This window comes from Micromesistius poutassou (assembly GCF_964030765.1).
Source record: "Micromesistius poutassou genome assembly, chromosome: 13".
Taxonomy (NCBI): Eukaryota; Metazoa; Chordata; class Actinopteri; order Gadiformes; family Gadidae; genus Micromesistius; species Micromesistius poutassou.
In genome coordinates, this window is record NC_140283.1 from 19710717 (window position 1) to 19733106 (window position 22390).

The 22390-nt window shown below is 42.6% G+C and overlaps 1 protein-coding gene across 1 annotated transcript in view; it reads left to right on the plus strand.

Moving 5' to 3' along the window:
* The window catches only part of smc1b (structural maintenance of chromosomes 1B), a gene marked incomplete at both ends in the record, with an annotated part of 40081 nt that overhangs the window by 7520 nt on the left and 10171 nt on the right, over window positions 1-22390 (plus strand). The window contains 3 exons of the mRNA XM_084477192.1: window positions 18699-18884; window positions 20447-20635; window positions 21860-22006. Coding sequence (XP_084333318.1) covers window positions 18699-18884; window positions 20447-20635; window positions 21860-22006 — 522 coding nt within the window. The remainder of the gene's footprint in view (window positions 1-18698; window positions 18885-20446; window positions 20636-21859; window positions 22007-22390) is intronic.

Here is a 22390-nt window from a genome sequence, read left to right on the forward strand (position 1 = left end):
AGTCGAAAAACCTGGGATCCTTGGGGAATTTACTGTTTTTAACTAAATTCAAAATGGCGGGAAATCTGGCTACCGGAAGTGCTAAGTTAGTATCTGCAAATTTGTTCAGCATGAGGATTTGCATATGTGTGCAAAGTTTCATGAGTTTAGGTCCAACCGGTGACGAGTTATGCTTGTGCAAACGTTGAAATTTTTGCATAGTTGGTATAGCGCCACCTAGGGGCGAATGTGAATTTGAGGGCTAGAATATCAAATTTTACAGCAGTCCCACAAAATGCACCAAAAAAAAATGAGTTTTCGAATATGTGCAGGGGGGGAAAAATGCAGTCGAAGTGGCCTAAAAATAAGAAGAAGAAGAATAAACACGAGGGTTTCAATAGGGACCTTGCCAAGTTTGGCTCGGTCCCTAATAATAATCGGACCAAAAACAATAGGGACCTTGCCAGTTCTGGCTCGGTCCCTAACAAGATGTGCACATGTTAGGACCGCACGTGACGCAGCCGCAAGCCGGCACGAGGTCCCGTTCATCACTGCGCGCAGTTTTAAAAAAGCTCAGTTTTAAAAAAAATTCGCAAATTTATGTAATCTGTAGAAGCAGAGGTGCCCTGTGGTGTCCTACTGATTTTTTTGACATTAACATGTAAGACCACATTTAACTGAATTACATGTTGTAACAACTTTAACTAACATTATTAACCCTACATCAATGATCCGATAAATTCCCTAGGAGGAGTTAGTTGAAATACAAGGCGAAAAAGTGAAAGTATTCCATTCAAAATGGCCAACTTTGACAGCACGCCACGGCCATGCCCTTCAATGTACAGTCACAAATAGCACGATTTTGTTTCAGCACCACTTCATGACTGTACTGACCAATTTTGAAGCAGATCCGATAAATTCCCTAGGAGGAGTTAGTTCAAATACAAATTCCCTAGGAGGAGTAAGTTTAATACAAGGCGACGGATTTCAAAAATGGCCAACTTTGACGGCACGCCACGGACACGCCCTTCAACGTACAGTCACAAATAGCACGATTTTGGTTCAGCACCACTTCATGACTGTACTGACCAATTGTGAAGCAGATGCGATAAATTCCCTAGGAGGAGTTCGTTCAAATACAATGCGAAAAAGTGAAATTCCATTCAAAATGGCCAACTTTGACATCACGCCACGGACACGCCCTTCAACGTACAGTCACAAATAGCACGATTTTGGTTCTGCACCACTTCATGACTGTACTGACCAATTTTGAAGCAGATCCAATAAATTCCCTAGGAGGAGTAAGTTTAATACAAGGCGACGGAATTCAAAAATGGCCAACTTTGACGGCATGCCACGGACACGCCCTTCAATGTACAATCACAAATAGCATGACTTTGGTTCAGCACCACTTCATGACTGTACTGACCAATTTTGAAGCAGATCCGATAAATTCCCTAGGAGGAGTTCATTCAAATACAAGGCAAAAAAGTGAAAAAAATTCAAAATGGCCGCCGAGAGTGAAAATGAAAAAATTAAAATTTCCGACTTCCGGTGGGGTTTGGAGCATGGGTCCAAGAGGCTTTTCTGTAGGTCATGGGACCTTATACGTGCCTACCGATTTTCATACATATTGGTGAAACGTGGCGCAGGGGCTGCTTTTTAAAGTTCCTGTAGGGGGCGCTACAAAAAATAGAAACACGAATTTTGGTATGTGAGCTATCGGCACCAGTCTACACGTGTCCTGTGAATTTCATATTCATAACTATTACGGTGTCCGCAGAGTGATCGACCCTCCTCTGGCGGCCATGTTGTTTTTTTAAATCGACTTAATTTTTAGTGAGCAGTTAGAACTTTGGTACCCAACGGCCAATGAGTTGGTCCTGCTCAAATCAAACATTGCGTCTATGAACTGTGGCTATTTTAGTAACGGGCCACGCCCACTTCGATGCCACGCCCCATTTGAAAAATTGTTGACTTATTCTTGTTCAGAATTTGATTATGAACAACTTTAGTAGAGAGGTCCAACACCATAGGAGTCCAATTAATGTAGATATGTGCAATTTACTATTTTTGGGGTGAAAAACACACCCCTTTTTGAACTCAATGGCTCATGGGTACTTTGAAATTTATCCTACAGACTAATCCTTATGTCAGATTGAAGATAATGGGCCATAGATGATATGTGCCAAAGGACTTTGGTCAAAGTCGAAAAACCTGGGATCCTTGGGGAATTTACTGTTTTTAACTAAATTCAAAATGGCGGGAAATCTGGCTACCGGAAGTGCTAAGTTAGTATCTGCAAATTTGTTCAGCATGAGGATTTGCATATGTGTGCAAAGTTTCATGAGTTTAGGTCCAACCGGTGACGAGTTATGCTTGTGCAAACGTTGAAATTTTTGCATAGTTGGTATAGCGCCACCTAGGGGCGAATGTGAATTTGAGGGCTAGAATATCAAATTTTACAGCAGTCCCACAAAATGCACCAAAAAAAAATGAGTTTTCGAATATGTGCAGGGGGGGAAAAATGCAGTCGAAGTGGCCTAAAAATAAGAAGAAGAAGAATAAACACGAGGGTTTCAATAGGGACCTTGCCAAGTTTGGCTCGGTCCCTAATAATAATCGGACCAAAAACAATAGGGACCTTGCCAGTTCTGGCTCGGTCCCTAACAAGATGTGCACATGTTAGGACCGCACGTGACGCAGCCGCAAGCCGGCACGAGGTCCCGTTCATCACTGCGCGCAGTTTTAAAAAAGCTCAGTTTTAAAAAAAATTCGCAAATTTATGTAATCTGTAGAAGCAGAGGTGCCCTGTGGTGTCCTACTGATTTTTTTGACATTAACATGTAAGACCACATTTAACTGAATTACATGTTGTAACAACTTTAACTAACATTATTAACCCTACATCAATGATCCGATAAATTCCCTAGGAGGAGTTAGTTGAAATACAAGGCGAAAAAGTGAAAGTATTCCATTCAAAATGGCCAACTTTGACAGCACGCCACGGCCATGCCCTTCAATGTACAGTCACAAATAGCACGATTTTGTTTCAGCACCACTTCATGACTGTACTGACCAATTTTGAAGCAGATCCGATAAATTCCCTAGGAGGAGTTAGTTCAAATACAAATTCCCTAGGAGGAGTAAGTTTAATACAAGGCGACGGATTTCAAAAATGGCCAACTTTGACGGCACGCCACGGACACGCCCTTCAACGTACAGTCACAAATAGCACGATTTTGGTTCAGCACCACTTCATGACTGTACTGACCAATTGTGAAGCAGATGCGATAAATTCCCTAGGAGGAGTTCGTTCAAATACAATGCGAAAAAGTGAAATTCCATTCAAAATGGCCAACTTTGACATCACGCCACGGACACGCCCTTCAACGTACAGTCACAAATAGCACGATTTTGGTTCTGCACCACTTCATGACTGTACTGACCAATTTTGAAGCAGATCCAATAAATTCCCTAGGAGGAGTAAGTTTAATACAAGGCGACGGAATTCAAAAATGGCCAACTTTGACGGCATGCCACGGACACGCCCTTCAATGTACAATCACAAATAGCATGACTTTGGTTCAGCACCACTTCATGACTGTACTGACCAATTTTGAAGCAGATCCGATAAATTCCCTAGGAGGAGTTCATTCAAATACAAGGCAAAAAAGTGAAAAAAATTCAAAATGGCCGCCGAGAGTGAAAATTAAAAATGCAAATAGCCGACTTCCTGTGGGGTTTGGGGCATGGGTCCAAGAGGCTTTTCTGTAGGTATGGGCACATTGTACGTGAATACTGAGTTTCATACATATTGGTGAAACGTGGCGCAGGGGCTGCTTTTTAAAGTTCCTGTAGGGGGCGCTACAAAAAATAGAAACACGAATTTTGGTATGTGAGTTATCGGCACCAGTCTACACGTGTCCTGTGAATTTCATATTCATAACTATTACGGTCTCCGCACAGTGATTTACCCTGACACCAGAGCCTGTGGCGGCCATGTTGTTTTTTCAATCGACTTAATTTTAATTGAGCAGTTAGAACTTTGGTACCTTACGGCCACTGAGTGGGTCCCGCTCAAATCAAACATTGCGTCTATGAACTGTGGCGATTTTAGTGTCAGGCCACGCCCATTTCGATGCCACGCCCCATTTGAAAATATGTTGACTGTATCTTGTTTAGAATTTGATTCTGAACAACTTTTGTATTGGGGCCAACATCATAGGCGTCCAACTTGACGTTGATATGAGCAATTAACTATTTTCGAGGTTTCAACCACACCCCTTTTAGAACTCATTGGTGCTCTAAACTTTATTGTACAGACTAATCTTTAAGTCAGATTGAAGATAATGGGCCATATATGATATGTGCCAAAGGATTTTTGTCAAAGTCGAAAAACCTGGGATCCTTGGGGAATTTACTGTTTTTAACTAAATTCAAAATGGCGGAAAATATGGCTACCGGAAGTGTTCAGTTCAAGAGACTTTTTTGTTCATCATGAGGATATGCATGTTTGTGCAAAGTTTCATGAATGTAGGTCAAACCGGTGGTAAGATATGCTTGTGCAAAGTTTGCACTTTTGAACAGTTGCTATAGCGCCACCTAGGGGCGAATGTGAATTTGAGGGCTAGATTATCAAATTTTTCACCAGTCCCCACAATTGCACCAAGAAAAAATGAGTTTTAGAATATGTGCAGGGGGGGAAAAATGCAGTCGAAGTGTTTAAAAATAATAATAATTAAAACTGCGCGCAGTGATGAACGGGACCTCGCGCCGGCTTGCAGCCGCCACTACGAGGTCCCGTTCATCACTGCGCGCAGTTTTAAAAAAAAATCGCGCCGGCTTGCGGCCGCGTCACGTGCCGTCGTAACATGTGTGCTGGCAAGATGTGCACATGTTAGGACCGCACGTGACGCAGCCTCAAGCCGGCACGAGGTCCCGTTCATCACTGCGCGCAGTTTAAAAAAAAATTCGCAAATTTATGTAATCTGTAGAAGCAGAGGTGCCCTGTGGTGTCCTACTGATTGTTTTGACATTAACATGTAAGACCACATTTAACTGAATTACATGTTCATTAACCCTACATCAATGATCCGATAAATTCCCTAGGAGGAGTTTGTTGAAATACGAGGCGAAAAAGTGAAAAAATTCCATTCAAAGCGGCCAACTTTGACGGCACGCCACGGCCACGCCCTTCAACGTACAGTCACAAATAACACGGCGTTGGTTGAGCACCATTTTTTGACTGTACTGACTAATTGAGAAGCAGATCCAATAAATACCCTAGGAGGAGTTTGTTCAAATACAAGGGGATAAAAGCGAAAATAAGACCACGGAATTCAAAACGGACAAATTTGACGGCACGCCACGGACACGCCCTTCAACGTACAGTCGCAAATAACACGGCGTTGGTTGAGCACCATTTTTTGACTGTACTGACTAATTGTGAAGCAGATCCGATAAATACCCTAGGAGGAGTTCGTTCAAATACAAGGGCAAAAAAGCGAAAATAAGACCATGGAATTCAAAACGGCCAACTTTGACGGCACGCCACGGCCACGGCATTCAACGTACAGTCACAAATAACACGGCGTTGGTTGAGCACCATTTTTTGACTGTACTGAGTAATTGTGAAGCAGATCCGATAAATACCCTAGGAGGAGTTTGTTCAAATACAAGGGGAAAAAAGTGAAAATAAGACCACGGAATTCAAAATGGCCAACTTTGACGGCACGCCACGGACACGCCCTTCAACGTACAGTCACAAATAGCACGGCGTTGGTTGAGCTCCATGTCATGACTGTACTGACCAATTTTGAAGGAGATGCGATAAATTCCCTAGGAGGAGTTCATTCAAATACAAGGCAAAAAAGTTACAAAAATTTCAAAATGGCCGCCGAGAGTGAAAAGGAAAAAATTAAAATTTCCGACTTCCGGTGGGGTTTGGAGCATGGGTCCAAGAGGCTTTTCTGTAGGTCATGGGACCTTATACGTGCCTACCGATTTTCATACATATTGGTGAAACGTGGCGCAGGGGCTGCTTTTTAAAGTTCCTGTAGGGGGCGCTACAAAAAATAGAAACACGAATTTTGGTATGTGAGCTATCGGCACCAGTCTACACGTGTCCTGTGAATTTCATATTCATAACTATTACGGTCTCCGCACAGTGATTTACCCTGACGCCAGAGCCTGTGGCGGCCATGTTGTTTTTTCAATCGACTTAATTTTAATTGAGCAGTTAGAACTTTGGTACCTAACGGCCACTGAGTGGGTTCCGCTCATATCAAACATTGCGTCTATGAACTGTGGCGATTTTAGTGTCAGGCCACGCCCATTTCGATGCCACGCCCCATTTGAAAATATGTTGACTTTATCTTGTTCAGAATTTGATTCTGAACAACTTTTGTATTGGGGCCAACATCATAGGCGTCCAACTTGACGTTGATATGAGCAATTAACTATTTTCGAGGTTTCAACCACACCCCTTTTAGAACTCATTGGTGCTCTAAACTTTATTGTACAGACTAATCCTTAAGTCAGATTCAAGATAATGGGCCATATATGATATGTGCCAAAGGATTTTGGTCAAAGTCGAAAAACCTGGGATCCTTGGGGAATTTACTGTTTTTAACTAAATTCAAAATGGCGGAAAATATGGCTACCGGAAGTGTTCAGTTCAAGAGACTTTTTTGTTCATCATGAGGATATGCATGTGTGTGCAAAGTTTCATGAGTGTAGGTCAAACCGGTGACGCGTGCTGCTTGTGCAAAGTTTGCACTTTTGAACAGTTGCTATAGCGCCACCTAGGGGCGAATGTGAATTTGAGGGCTAGAATATCAAATTTTTCAACAGTCCCCACAATTGCACCAAAAAAAATTGAGTTTTCGAATATGTGCAGGGGGGGAAAAATGCAGTCGAAGTGGCCTAAAAATAATAATAAGAAGAATCACGAGGGTTTCAATAGGGTCCTTGCCATGTTTGGCTCGGTCCCTAATAAGAAGAAGAAGAAGAATAATCATGAGGGTTTCAATAGGGTCCTTGCCAAGTTTGGCTCGGTCCCTAATTAAAAATATTAATTAGGGACCGAGCCAAACATGGCAAGGTCCCTATTGAAACCCTCGTGTTTATTATTATTATTAGGGACCGAGCCAAACTTGGCAAGGACCCTATTGAAATCCTCGTGTTTCTTCTTCTTATTAGGGACCGAGCCAAACATGGCAAGGTCCCTATTGAAACCCTCGTGTTTATTATTATTATTATTATTATTATTTTTAGCCACTTCGACTGCATTTTTCCCCCCCTGCACATATTCTAAAACTCAAATTTTTTTGGTGCAATTGTGGGGACTGGTGAAAAATTTGATATTCTAGCCCTCAAATTCACATTCGCCCCTAGGTGGCGCTATAGCAACTGTTCAAAAGTGCAAACTTTGCACAAGCATATCTCGCCACCGGTTTGACCTACACTCATGAAACTTTGCACACACATGCATATCCTCATGATGAACAAAAAAGTCTCTTGAACTGAACACTTCCGGTAGCCATATTTTCCGCCATTTTGAATTTAGTTAAAAACAGTAAATTCCCCAAGAATCCCAGGTTTTTCGACTTTGACCAAAATCCTTTGGCACATATCATATATGGCCCATTATCTTCAATCTCACTTAAGGATTAGTCTGTACAATAAAGTTTAGAGCACCAATGAGTTCTAAAAGTGGTGTGGTTGAAACCTCGAAAATAGTTAATTGCTCTTATCAACGTCAAGTTGGACGCCTATGATGTTGGCCCCAATACAAAAGTTGTTCAGAATCAAATTCTGAACAAGATAAAGTCAACATATTTTCAAATGGGGCGTGGCTTCGAAGTGGGCGTGGCCCGTTACTAAAATAGCCACAGTTCATAGACGCAATGTTTGATTTGAGCGGGACCAACTCAGTGGTCGTTAGGTACCAATGTTCTAACTGCTCAATTAAAATTGAGTCGATTGAAAAAACAACATGGCCGCCAGAGCCTCAAAATCACTGTGCGGAGATCATAATAGTTATGAATATGAAATTCACAGGACACGTGTAGACTGGTGCCGGTAGCTCACATACCAAATATCGTGTTTCTCATCTGTGTAGCGCCCCCTACAGGAACTTTAAAAAGCATCCCCTGCGCCACGTTTCACCAATATGTATGAAACTCAGTATTCACGTACAATGTGCCCATACCTACAGAAAAGCCTCTTGGACCCATGCCCCAAACCCCACAGGAAGTCGGCTATTTGCATTTCTAATTTTCACTTTTGGCGGCCATTTTGACTTTTTTTCACTTTTTTGCCTTGTATTTGAATGAACTCCTCCTAGGGAATTTATCGGATCTGCTTCAAAATTGGTCGGTACAGTCATGAAGTGGTGCTGAACCAAAATCATGCTATTTGTGATTGTACGTTGAAGGGCGTGTCCGTGGCATGCCGTCAAAGTTGGCCATTTTTGAATTCCGTCGCCTTGTATTAAACTTACTCCTCCTAGGGAATTTATCAGATCTGCTTCAAAATTGGTCAGTACAGTCATGAAGTGGTGCTGAACCAAAATCATGCTATTTGTGATTGTACGTTGAAGGGCGTGTCCGTGGCATGCCATTAAAGTTGGCCATTTTTGAATTCCGTCGCCTTGTATTTGAACTAACTCCTCCTAGGCAATTTATCGGATCATTGATGTAGGGTTAATAATGTTAGTTAAAGTTGTTACAACATGTAATTCAGTTAAATGTGGTCTTACATGTTAATGTCAAAACAATCAGTAGGACACCACAGGGCACCTCTGCTTCTACAGATTACATAAATTTGCGAATTTTTTTTAAAACTGCGCTTTTTTAAAACTGAGCGCAGTGATGAACGGGACCTCGTGCCGGCTTGCGGCTGCTTCACGTGCGGTCCTAACATGTGCACATCTTGCCAGCACACATGTTACGACGGCACGTGACGCGGCCGCAAGCCGGCGCGATTTTTTTTTAAAACTGCGCGCAGTGATGAACGGGACCTCGTAGTGGCGGCTGCAAGCCGGCGCGAGGTCCCGTTCATCACTGCGCGCAGTTTTAATTATTATTTTTCTCCGTCTTCGACTGCATTTTTCCCCCCCTGCACATATTCGAAAACTCATTTTTATTTGGCACATTTTGTGGGACTGGTGAAAAATTTGATATTCTAGCCCTCAAATTCACATTTGCCCCTAGGTGGCGCTATACCAACTTTGCCAAAATTTCAACGTTTGCACAAGCATAACTCGTCACCGGTTGGACCTAAACTCATGAAACTTTGCACACATATGCAAATCCTCATAATGAAGAAATTTGCAGATACTAACTTAGCATTTCCGGTAGCCAGATTTCCCGCCATTTTGAATTTAGTTAAAAACAGTAAATTCCCCAAGGATCCCAGGTTTTTCGACTTTGACAAAAATCCTTTGGCACATATCATCTATGGCCCATTATCGTCAATCTGACATAAGGATTAGTCTGTAGGATAAATTTCAAAGTACCCATGAGCCATTGAGTTCAAAAAGGGGTGTGTTTTTCACCCCAAAAATAGTAAATTGCACATATCTACATTAAGTGGACTCCTATGGTGTTGGACCTCTCTACTAAAGTTGTTCATAATCAAATTCTGAACAAGAATAAGTCAACAATTTTTCAAATGGGGCGTGGCATCGAAGTGGGCGTGGCCCGTTACTAAAATAGCCACAGTTCATAGACGCAATGTTTGATTTGAGCGGGACCAACTCAATGGCCGTTAGGTACCAAAGTTCTAACTGCTCACCAAAAATTAAGTCGATTGAAAAAACAACATGGCCGCCAGAGGAGGGTCGATCACTCTGCGGACACCGTAATAGTTATGAATATGAAATTCACAGGACACGTGTAAACTGGTGCCTCTAGCTCACATACCAAAATTCGTGTTTCTCATATGTGTAGCGCCCCCTACAGGAACTTTAAAAACCAGCCCCTGCGCCACGTTTCACCAATATGTATGAAACTTGGTAGGCACGTATAAGGTCCCATGACCTACAGAAAAGCCTCTTGGACCCATGCTCCAAACCCCACCGGAAGTCGGAAATTTTAATTTTTTCATTTTCACTCTCGGCGGCCATTTTGAATTTTTTTTCACTTTTTTGCCATGTATTTGAATGAACTCCTCCTAGGGAATTTATCGGATCTGCTTAAAAATTGGTCAGTACAGTCATGAAGTGGTGCTAAACCAAAATCGTGCTATTTGTGACTGTACGTTGAAGGGCGTGTCCGTGGCATGCCGTCAAAGTTGGCCATTTTTGAATTCCGTCGCCTTGTATTTGAACTAACTCCTCCTGGGGAATTTATCGGATCTGCTTCAAATTTGGTCAGTACAGTCATGAAGTGGTGCTGAACCAAAATCGTGCTATTTGGGACTGTACGTTGAAGGGCGTGTCCGTGGCATGATGTCAAAGTTGGCCATTTTGAATGGAATTTCACTTTTTCGCATTGTATTTGAACGAACTCCTCCTAGGGAATTTATCGGATCTGCTTCACAATTGGTCAGTACAGTCATGAAGTGGTGCTGAACCAAATTCGTGCTATTTGTGATTCTACGTTGAAGGGCGTGGCCGTGGCGTGCCATCAAAGTTGGCCGTTTTGAATTCCGTGGTCTTATTTTCGCTTTTTTCCCCTTGTATTTGAACAAACTCCTCCTAGGGTATTTATCGGATCTGCTTCACAATTAGTCAGTACAGTCAAAACATGGTGCTCAACCAACGCCGTGTTATTTGTGACTGTACATTGAAGGGCATGGCCGTGGCGTGCCGTCAAAGTTGGCCATTTTGGAATTCCGTCGCCTTGTATTTGAACTAACTCCTCCTAGGGAATTTATCAGATCTGCTTCAAAATTGGTCAGTACAGTCATGAAGTGGTGCTGAAACAAAATCGTGCTATTTGTGACTGTACATTGAAGGGCATGGCCGTGGCGTGCTGTCAAAGTTGGCCATTTTGAATGGAACTCTCACTTTTTCGCGTTGTATTTCAACGAACTCCTCCTAGGGAATTTATCGGATCATTGATGTAGGGTTAATGAACATGTAATTCAGTTAAATGTGGTCTTACATGTTAATGTCAAAACAATCAGTAGGACACCACAGGGCACCTCTGCTTCTACAGATTACATAAATTTGCGAATTTTTTTTAAAACTGCGCTTTTTTAAAACTGCGCGCAGTGATGAACGGGACCTCGTGCCGGCTTGCGGCTGCGTCACGTGCGGTCCTAACATGTGCACATCTTGCCAGCACACATGTTACGACGGCACGTGACGCGGCCGCAAGCCGGCGCGATTTTTTTTTAAAACTGCGCGCAGTGATGAACGGGACCTCGTAGTGGCGGCTGCAAGCCGGCGCGAGGTCCCGTTCATCACTGCGCGCAGTTTTAATTATTATTAGGGACCGAGCCAAACATGGCAAGGTCCCTATTGAAACCCTCATGATTATTCTTCTTCTTCTTCTTATTATTATTATTTTTAAACACTTCGACTGCATTTTTCCCCCCCTGCACATATTCTAAAACTCATTTTTTCTTGGTGCAATTGTGGGGACTGGTGAAAAATTTGATAATCTAGCCCTCAAATTCACATTCGCCCCTAGGTGGCGCTATAGCAACTGTTCAAAAGTGCAAACTTTGCACAAGCATATCTCGCCACCGGTTTGACCTACATTCATGAAACTTTGCACAAACATGCATATCCTCATGATGAACAAAAAAGTCTCTTGAACTGAACACTTCCGGTAGCCATATTTTCCGCCATTTTGAATTTAGTTAAAAACAGTAAATTCCCCAAGGATCCCAGGTTTTTCGACTTTGACCAAAATCCTTTGGCACATATCATATATGGCCCATTATCTTCAATCTGACTTAAACATTAGTCTGTACAATAAAGTTTAGAGCACCAATGAGTTCTAAAAGGGGTGTGGTTGAAACCTCGAAAATAGTTAATTGCTCATATCAACGTCAAGTTGGACGCCTATGATGTTGGCCCCAATACAAAAGTTGTTCAGAATAAAATTCTAAACAAGATACAGTCAACATATTTTCAAATGGGGCGTGGCATCGAAATGGGCGTGGCCTGACACTAAAATCGCCACAGTTCATAGACGCAATGTTTGATTTGAGCGGGACCCACTCAGTGGCCGTAAGGTACCAAAGTTCTAACTGCTCAATTAAAATTAAGTCGATTGAAAAAACAACATGGCCGCCACAGGCTCTGGTGTCAGGGTAAATCACTGTGCGGAGACCGTAATAGTTATGAATATGAAATTCACAGGACACGTGTAGACTGGTGCCGATAACTCACATACCAAAATTTGTGTTTCTATTTTTTGTAGCGCCCCCTACAGGAACTTTAAAAAGCAGCCCCTGCGCCACGTTTCACCAATATGTATGAAACTCAGTATTCACGTACAATGTGCCCATACCTACAGAAAAGCCTCTTGGACCCATGCCCCAAACCCCACAGGAAGTCGGCTATTTGCATTTTTAATTTTCACTCTCGGCGGCCATTTTGAATTTTTTTCACTTTTTTGCCTTGTATTTGAATGAACTCCTCCTAGGGAATTTATCGGATCTGCTTCAAAATTGGTCAGTACAGTCATGAAGTGGTGCTGAACCAAAATCATGCTATTTGTGATTGTACATTGAAGGGCGTGTCCGTGGCATGCCGTCAAAGTTGGCCATTTTTGAATTCCGTCGCCTTGTATTAAACTTACTCCTCCTAGGGAATTTATTGGATCTGCTTCAAAATTGGTCAGTACAGTCATGAAGTGGTGCAGAACCAAAATCGTGCTATTTGTGACTGTACGTTGAAGGGCGTGTCCGTGGCGTGATGTCAAAGTTGGCCATTTTGAATGGAATTTCACTTTTTCGCATTGTATTTGAACGAACTCCTCCTAGGGAATTTATCGCATCTGCTTCACAATTGGTCAGTACAGTCATGAAGTGGTGCTGAACCAAAATCGTGCTATTTGTGACTGTACGTTGAAGGGCGTGTCCGTGGCGTGATGTCAAAGTTGGCCATTTTGAATGGAATTTCACTTTTTCGCATTGTATTTGAACGAACTCCTCCTAGGGAATTTATCGCATCTGCTTCACAATTGGTCAGTACAGTCATGAAGTGGTGCTGAACCAAAATCGTGCTATTTGTGACTGTACGTTGAAGGGCGTGTCCGTGGCGTGCCGTCAAAGTTGGCCATTTTTGAAATCCGTCGCCTTGTATTAAACTTACTCCTCCTAGGGAATTTGTATTTGAACTAACTCCTCCTAGGGAATTTATCGCATCTGCTTCACAATTGGTCAGTACAGTCATGAAGTGGTGCTGAACCAAAATCGTGCTATTTGTGACTGTACGTTGAAGGGCATGGCCGTGGCGTGCTGTCAAAGTTGGCCATTTTGAATGGAATACTTTCACTTTTTCGCCTTGTATTTCAACTAACTCCTCCTAGGGAATTTATCGGATCATTGATGTAGGGTTAATAATGTTAGTTAAAGTTGTTACAACATGTAATTCAGTTAAATGTGGTCTTACATGTTAATGTCAAAACAATCAGTAGGACACCACAGGGCACCTCTGCTTCTACAGATTACATAAATTTGCGAATTTTTTTTAAAACTGCGCTTTTTTAAAACTGCGCGCAGTGATGAACGGGACCTCGTGCCGGCTTGCGGCTGCGTCACGTGCGGTCCTAACATGTGCACATCTTGCCAGCACACATGTTACGACGGCACGTGACGCGGCCGCAAGCCGGCGCGATTTTTTTTTAAAACTGCGCGCAGTGATGAACGGGACCTCGTAGTGGCGGCTGCAAGCCGGCGCGAGGTCCCGTTCATCACTGCGCGCAGTTTTAATTATTATTTTTAGCCACTTCGACTGCATTTTTCCCCCCCTGAACATATTCTAAAACTCAATTTTTTTTGGTGCAATTGTGGGGACTGGTGAAAAATTTGATATTCTAGCCCTCAAATTCACATTCGCCCCTAGGTGGCGCTATAGCAACTGTTCAAAAGTGCAAACTTTGCACAAGCATATCTCGCCACCGGTTTGACCTACACTCATGAAACTTTGCACACACATGCATATCCTCATGATGAACAAAAAAGTCTCTTGAACTGAACACTTCCGGTAGCCATATTTTCCGCCATTTTGAATTCAGTTAAAAACAGTAAATTCCCCAAGAATCCCAGGTTTTTAGACTTTGACCAAAATCCTTTGGGAAATATCATATATGGCCCATTATCTTCAATCTCACTTAAGGATTAGTCTGTACAATAAAGTTTAGAGCACCAATGAGTTCTAAAAGGGGTGTGGTTGAAACCTCGAAAATAGTTAATTGCTCATATCAACGTCAAGTTGGACGCCTATGATGTTGGCCCCAATACAAAAGTTGTTCAGAATCAAATTCTGAACAAGATAAAGTCAACATATTTTCAAATGGGGCGTGGCATCGAAATGGGCGTGGCCTGACACTAAAATCGCCACAGTTCATAGACGCAATGTTTGATTTCAGCGGGACCGACTTAGTGGTCGTTAGGTACCAAAGTTGTAACTGCTCACCAAAAATTAAGTCGATTTAAAAAACAACATGGCCGCCAGAGCCTCAAAATCACTGTGCGGAGACCGTAATAGTTATGAATATGAAATTCACGGCACACGTGTAAACTGGTGCCGATAGCTCACATACCAAAATTCGTGTTTCTATTTTTTGTAGCGCCCCCTACAGGAACTTTAAAAAGCAGCCCCTGCGCCACGTTTCACCAATATGTATGAAACTCAGTATTCACGTACAATGTGCCCATACCTACAGAAAAGCCTCTTGGACCCATGCCCCAAACCCCACAGGAAGTCGGCTATTTGCATTTCTAATTTTCACTTTTGGCGGCCATTTTGAATTTTTTTCACTTTTTTGCCTTGTATTTGAATGAACTCCTCCTAGGGATTTTATCGGATCTGCTTCAAAATTGGTCGGTACAGTCATGAAGTGGTGCTGAACCAAAATCATGCTATTTGTGATTGTACGTTGAAGGGCGTGTCGGTGGCATGCCGTCAAAGTTGGCCATTTTTGAATTCCGTCGCCTTGTATTAAACTTACTCCTCCTAGGGAATTTATCAGATCTGCTTCAAAATTGGTCAGTACAGTCATGAAGTGGTGCTGAACCAAAATCATGCTATTTGTGATTGTACGTTGAAGGGCGTGTCCGTGGCATGCCATTAAAGTTGGCCATTTTTGAATTCCGTCGCCTTGTATTTGAACTAACTCCTCCTAGGCAATTTATCGGATCATTGATGTAGGGTTAATAATGTTAGTTAAAGTTGTTACAACATGTAATTCAGTTAAATGTGGTCTTACATGTTAATGTCAAAACAATCAGTAGGACACCACAGGGCACCTCTGCTTCTACAGATTACATAAATTTGCGAATTTTTTTTAAAACTGCGCTTTTTTAAAACTGCGCGCAGTGATGAACGGGACCTCGTGCCGGCTTGCGGCTGCGTCACGTGCGGTCCTAACATGTGCACATCTTGCCAGCACACATGTTACGACGGCACGTGACGCGGCCGCAAGCCGGCGCGATTTTTTTTTAAAACTGCGCGCAGTGATGAACGGGACCTCGTAGTGGCGGCTGCAAGCCGGCGCGAGGTCCCGTTCATCACTGCGCGCAGTTTTAATTTCTTATTATTATTTTTCAGAACTTTGACTGCATTTTTCCCCCCCTGCACATGTTCGAAAACTCATTTTTTTTTGGCACATTTTGTGGGACTGGTGAAAAATTTGATATTCTAGCCCTCAAATTCACATTCGCCCCTAGGTGGCGCTATACCAACTATGCCAAAATTTCAACGTTTGGACAAGCATAACTCGTCACCGGTTGGACCTAAACTCATGAAACTTTGCACACCTATGCAAATCCTCATAATGAAGAAATTTGCAGATACTAACTTAGCACTTCCGGTAGCCAGATTTCCCGCCATTTTGAATTTAGTTAAAAACAGTAAATTCCCCAAGGATCCCAGGTTTTTCGACTTTGACCAAAATCCTTTGGCACATATCATCTATGGCCCATTATCTTCAATCTGACATAAGGATTAGTCTGTAGGATAAATTTCAAAGTACCCATGAGCCATTGAGTTCAAAAAGGGGTGTGTTTTTCACCCCGAAAATAGTAAATTGCACATATCTACATGAAGTTGGACTCCTATGGTGTTGGACCTCTCTACTAAAGTTGTTCATAATCAAATTCTGAACAAGAATAAGTCAACAATTTTTCAAATGGGGCGTGGCATCGAAGTGGGCGTGGCCCGTTACTAAAATAGCCACAGTTCATAGACGCAATGTTTGATTTGAGCGGGACCAACTCAATGGCCGTTAGGTACCAAAGTTCTAACTGCTCACCAAAAATTAAGTCGATTTAAAAAACAACATGGCCGCCAGAGGAGGGTCGATCACTCTGCGGACACCGTAATAGTTATGAATATGAAATTCACAGGACACGTGTAAAGTGGTGCCTCTAGCTCACATACCAAAATTCGTGTTTCTATGTTTTGTAGCGCCCCCTACAGGAACTTTAAAATGCAGCCCCTGCGCCACGTTTCACCAATATGTATGAAAATCGGTAGGCACGTATAAGGTCCCATGACCTACAGAAAAGCCTCTTGGACCCATGCTCCAAACCCCACCGGAAGTCGGAAATTTTAATTTTTTCATTTTCACTCTCGGCGGCCATTTTGAAATTTTTTAACTTTTTTGCCTTGTATTTGAATGAACTCCTCCTAGGGAATTTATCGGATCTGCTTCAAAATTGGTCAGTACAGTCATGAAGTGGTGCTAAACCAAAATCGTGCTATTTGTGACTGTACGTTGAAGGGCGTGTCCGTGGCATGCCGTCAAAGTTGGCCATTTTTGAATTCCGTCGCCTTGTATTTGAACTAACTCCTCCTAGGGAATTTATCGGATCTGCTTCAAATTTGGTCAGTACAGTCATGAAGTGGTGCTGAACCAAAATCGTGCTATTTGGGACTGTACGTTGAAGGGCGTGTCCGTGGCGTGATGTCAAAGTTGGCCATTTTGAATGGAATTTCACTTTTTCGCATTGTATTTGAACGAACTCCTCCTAGGGAATTTATCGGATCTGCTTCACAATTGGTCAGTACAGTCATGAAGTGGTGCTGAACCAACGCCGTGCTATTTGTGACTGTACGTTGAAGGGCGTGGCCGTGGCATGCCGTCAAAGTTGGCCGTTTTGAATTCCGTGGTCTTATTTTCGCTTTTTTCGCCTTGTATTTGAACTAACTCCTCCTAGGGAATTTATCGGATCTGCTTCAAAATTAGTCAGTACAGTCATGAAGTGGTGCTGAACCAAAATCGTGCTATTTGTGACTGTACGTTGAAGGGCGTGTCCGTGGCGTGCCGTCAAAGTTGGCCATTTTGAATGGAATTCTTTCACTTTTTCGCCTTGTATTTCAACTAACTCCTCATAGGGAATATATCGGATCATTGATGTAGGGTTAATGAACATGTAATTCAGTTAAATGTGGTCTTACATGTTAATGTAGGACACCACAGGGAATCTAACCCCATCCCAGTAAACCAGGAGTACCATTACGAGTGTCTTTTTGGTTTATCGGATCTGCTTCAAAATTGGTCAGTACAGTCATGAAGTGGTGCTGAACAAAAATCCTGCTATTTGTGACTGTACATTGAAGGGCATGGCCGTGGCGTGCCGTCAAAGTTGGCCATTTTGAATGGAATTCTTTCACTTTTTCGCCTTGTATTTCAACTAACTCCTCCTAGGGAATTTATCGGATCATTGATGTAGGGTTAATAATGTTAGTTAAAGTTGTTACAACATGTAATTCAGTTAAATGTGGTCTTACATGTTAATGTCAAAACAATCAGTAGGACACCACAGGGCACCTCTGCTTCTACAGATTACATAAATTTGCGAATTTTTTTTAACACTGCGCTTTTTTAAAACTGAGCGCAGTGATGAACGGGACCTCGTGCCGGCTTGCGGCTGCGTCACGTGCGGTCCTAACATGTGCACATCTTGCCAGCACACATGTTACGACGGCACGTGACGCGGCCGCAAGCCGGCGCGATTTTTTTTTAAAACTGCGCGCAGTGATGAACGGGACCTCGTAGTGGCGGCTGCAAGCCGGCGCGAGGTCCCGTTCATCACTGCGCGCAGTTTTAATTTAATATAATTTAATATAAATATATAAATAAAAATATATAAATAAAAAATATTAATTTAATATTAATATATAAATATAAATTAAAAATATTAATTAAATATAATTTAATATAAATATAAATTATAAATTAAATATAATTTAATAGAAATATATAAATAGAAATATATAAATATCAATATATATTAATAAAAATATAAATTAATTAATGTTATAAATATGTTATATTTATAACATTGTTATATATGTTATAACATGTTATATATATGTTATATATATAACATTATATTTATAACATTAATTAATTTATATTTTTGTGCATCCCCACCTGTGATTAGAGGCATTTTCTAGAGGCATTTTGTTCCTCAATATGATAACACGACATTTCCTGTCTGGGGGTCATGAAAGTTCCATCTCACCCTGTGAACAAAGCGCCTGTCAAGCAGAGGTTTCTCTCTCCCCCCCACCACCCCCCCAGTACGGCCGCCTGGTGGACCTGTGCAGCCCCATCCACCGGAAGTACCAGCTGGCCGTCACCAAGGTGTTCGGCCGCTACCTGAACGCCGTGGTGGTGGCGACGGAGGAGGCGGCGCGCAGGTGCATCGTCTACCTCAAGGAGGAGCGCGTGGAGGCCGAGACGTTCCTGCCCGTCGACTACCTGGCTGTGAGTGTCGCCAGTCCAGTGCCGCACCACCACAGTCCACATCCGTTCAGCTACAGTCTCTGAACCAGGGTGTCTGCGCATCCTTAAAAAGTCTTAAAAAGTCTTAAATTCATGTTTCTAAATTTAAGGCCTTAAAAAGTCTTAAATTCGTTAAAACTGTCATATGCTGGTCTTAAATACTGTAACTCAAGGTCTTAAATTTGTCGGGGCAGGACTATTTATTTTTTATTTTTCTCGCGGGACTTTTCGGGAAGGACACGTAGAGAGGCTTCTTTCTTGCTAGATACTTGGTCGGAAACACGCCGTTAAACTGCACTTGTACTTACAGCTTTTGAACCAGAGAGCACTGAGTCAGTCAACTTGAATGAGTCTCATTGAGTGACACACATGCTATGCTTGGGTTGTAATACAGCGGGATCCCCCCCACCATCGCGTGCTTTAGGTCTTAAATTTCATTGAAGGTGGTATTAAAAAGGTCTTAAAAAGTCTTAAATTTGACTTGCTGAAACCTGCAGATACCCTGCTCTGAACGTTTTTAAGTCCCTTTTAAAGACACACCTCTATTCACTTGCCTTTGGCTAGTGTCTCCCTTTATGTGCCCGTGTTTAGTTTTAAATGTTCTCTTTTTCTGCATTTCTTAATTTATTTTAACTATAGTCCCTTTTTTGTTTTGTGCCTTTCTATTTTTACTAATTGCACTTTATTGTGAAGCACTTTGGTGCGGCTAAGCCGTCTGTAAATGCGCTATATAAATAAATTGACATTGACACTGTTAGCAGCCCTTTAACCGTTAAAGAAAGTCTTCAGAAAAAAAGGAGCAGAGGGATACTGTTGTATTCCGTGTAGGGCTGCTCGATTATGGATAAAAAAACAATAATCACGATTATTTTGGTCAATATTGAAATCTCGATTATTCAAACGATTATTTTTGTTGAGTTTGAAAACATGATGCATTTATTCATAATTTCTCTCCAAAAAAAAACACTAAATAAATGAAATGTAAATGAGAACTTCGAAATTTCCCCTTAAAAATAATACACAAAATGGTCAAATAGAAAATAAAGTCCAGATATGAATCCAGCTGTTCTGCAATTTCTATTAATCGTTGATCGTTTCACTCTGAAATCGAAATCGCGATCAAAATTCGATTAATCGCCCAGCCCTAATTCCATGCTTTTATTTTGGAATCTCTGGATGAAGATTTCATCCAGGCACTAGGACTGATATTACATTTCCTAGCGATACCGATGCGTCATTGCCCCCCCCCCCCTCAACATCAACAATGATCGTTTACACAAATGAAATGCCACAAAATGTAATTGAAATCGAAATGGTGTATATCACCATTGTACATCCCCACCGCTTCACAGACATTAGTAGTAGTACTGGATCCCTGATTGCAGTTAACACAGTGCTCCTCAGATGGTCATCCTGAGGGAGACATCTGCCTGAACCTGAGGCTGTTGTGGTTGCGTTGTGATCATCTGCCTGTACCCGAGGCTGTTGTGGTTGTGGTTGTGATCATCTGCCTGAACCCGAGGCTGTTGTGGTTGTGGTTCCAGGTGGGCCCCCTGAACGAGCGGCTGAGGGAGCTGAAGGGGGCCAAGATGGTGGTGGATGTGGTGCATTGCAACTCTGGGGCCGTCCCCGGGCTGAAGAAGGCACTGCAGTTTGTCTGCGGCAACGCCGTGGTGTGTGAGACCCTCAGGGACGCCCGCAGCGTGGCCTTCGACGGTCCCCTGCGCATCAAGGTGAGCCCCCCCCCCCCCCCCCCTCCCCCCCGAGGGTTCATGGGCGTCTACTGGACCTTTTTGTTTGTTTTCTTTTCGTCTGCTAGGAGTGCAGAGGATTACTTGATTTTAGTGCGTTTTCATGGGTCAGGTTTACCAATTTTAAGGGGTGCTACTTTATCCTAAGGTGACAGTGAATTTTAGATACACGTAATTAAGGAGCATTTCGGGGTTAGGGCAAAGAGGCCTACAGGTAGACTGGGGGCAACCTTTTGCCCTGTGAATGAAACACCTGGGGCTTCTACGAACTAACGTCTTTTTTTGCATAGGAAATTTCCTTTCCTATGGAGATGACCCGGAAGTACTTGGAGGAAAGGTGGTTCGAATTCTAAAAATTCTCAGGAAAGGAGGCTCGATGCATCCTTTAAGCCTCTTTTAGCGTAGGTTACTCCTGACCAACCTTTACGAAAAGGAAAGGAGATATTGGTATCCCATAATCGTTTAAAAAAAAGCAGGCCACCGACAAAGTTTACTGACTTTACGCGAAAGCAGAAGAGAAGAGAATACAATTGATAATAATGGATACCAATTCCAGAAACATAATTATTTGAATCTAAATTAATTAATTAATTGCTGGTTAGTAAGCACATAATATACACCATAAGAAAAGAGAAAATGCCAACTTCACACGACTACTGGGAGCAGTTAATTTCAACATCAACATTAGTTTAGCCTCTTTTTTTCACATTCAAGTGATTCAAGTGGCCTCAAATATTCCCGTTGGCCAAGTCCGACCCAAGTGATTCTCACTGTTGGCGATAACCCGATTGAAATTGTAGTTCCACGCTAAAGAGAGATTTGAATATTCATAGAGGCCCCCGGAAATAGATCATCACTAGAGAGTCTTGACCTATCTCTGAGAACTGTCAGGGGTATTCATCTCGTGAGCTTGTGAGCACCTTTTCTGAATGGTGATCTTTCTAGTAGTTTAGAAAGCACTTTGTTGAGCTGTACCATCGAATGTAGAAAGCACTTAGATACGTGGTGTCTACTGTTCGCACCACAACACATTAAACACAATAAATGGCTACTCTGCAATATCTCCAGTTCTTCTTCAAATTGTACACCACTGTAGCATTTTTTGGTCGCCACTTCTCCACCTCGTTTAGCCCTGTTGGATCAGAGCGGTCTGCTCAACAACTAAACATAAATACCAACACTTTTATGCTCTCACCGACGGCACAGACGGTCACCCTGGACGGCACCCTGTTCACCAAGTCGGGGGTAATCTCCGGGGGGTCCAGCGACCTGCGCACCAAGGCCCGCTGCTGGGACGAGAAGGCCGTGAAGAAGCTGAAGGACCGCAAGGACCAGTTGACGGCCGAGCTGCGCGTGAGGCCATCGCTGGATTACGTCATATCCACCAGTGTGTGGATGATGGCTGGTTTGAGTAGCTTCACCTGGCACCTGGAGTCTGACTGGACTCTGGGGCTGGGTGGGGCAGTACACCTGTTGCGCATTGAGTAGTCAATGTGCATTGAGCATTGAGTAGTCAATGTGCATTGAGCATTGAGTGGTCAACATGCAACAGGCTGAACCAGCCATCCCCACACACTCCATAGTAGTATTTTGATGTCATGGTATATTGTATTTGTAGTTAGCATTTAATTTGTAGTACTGCATTCCTTCCACCTCTGTCCCCTCATGAATGTATCCCTGCCTCTGTCGTCCCATCACTTATTGATCCAGTAGCGGAAGTCATTAGCCTGGAAATAA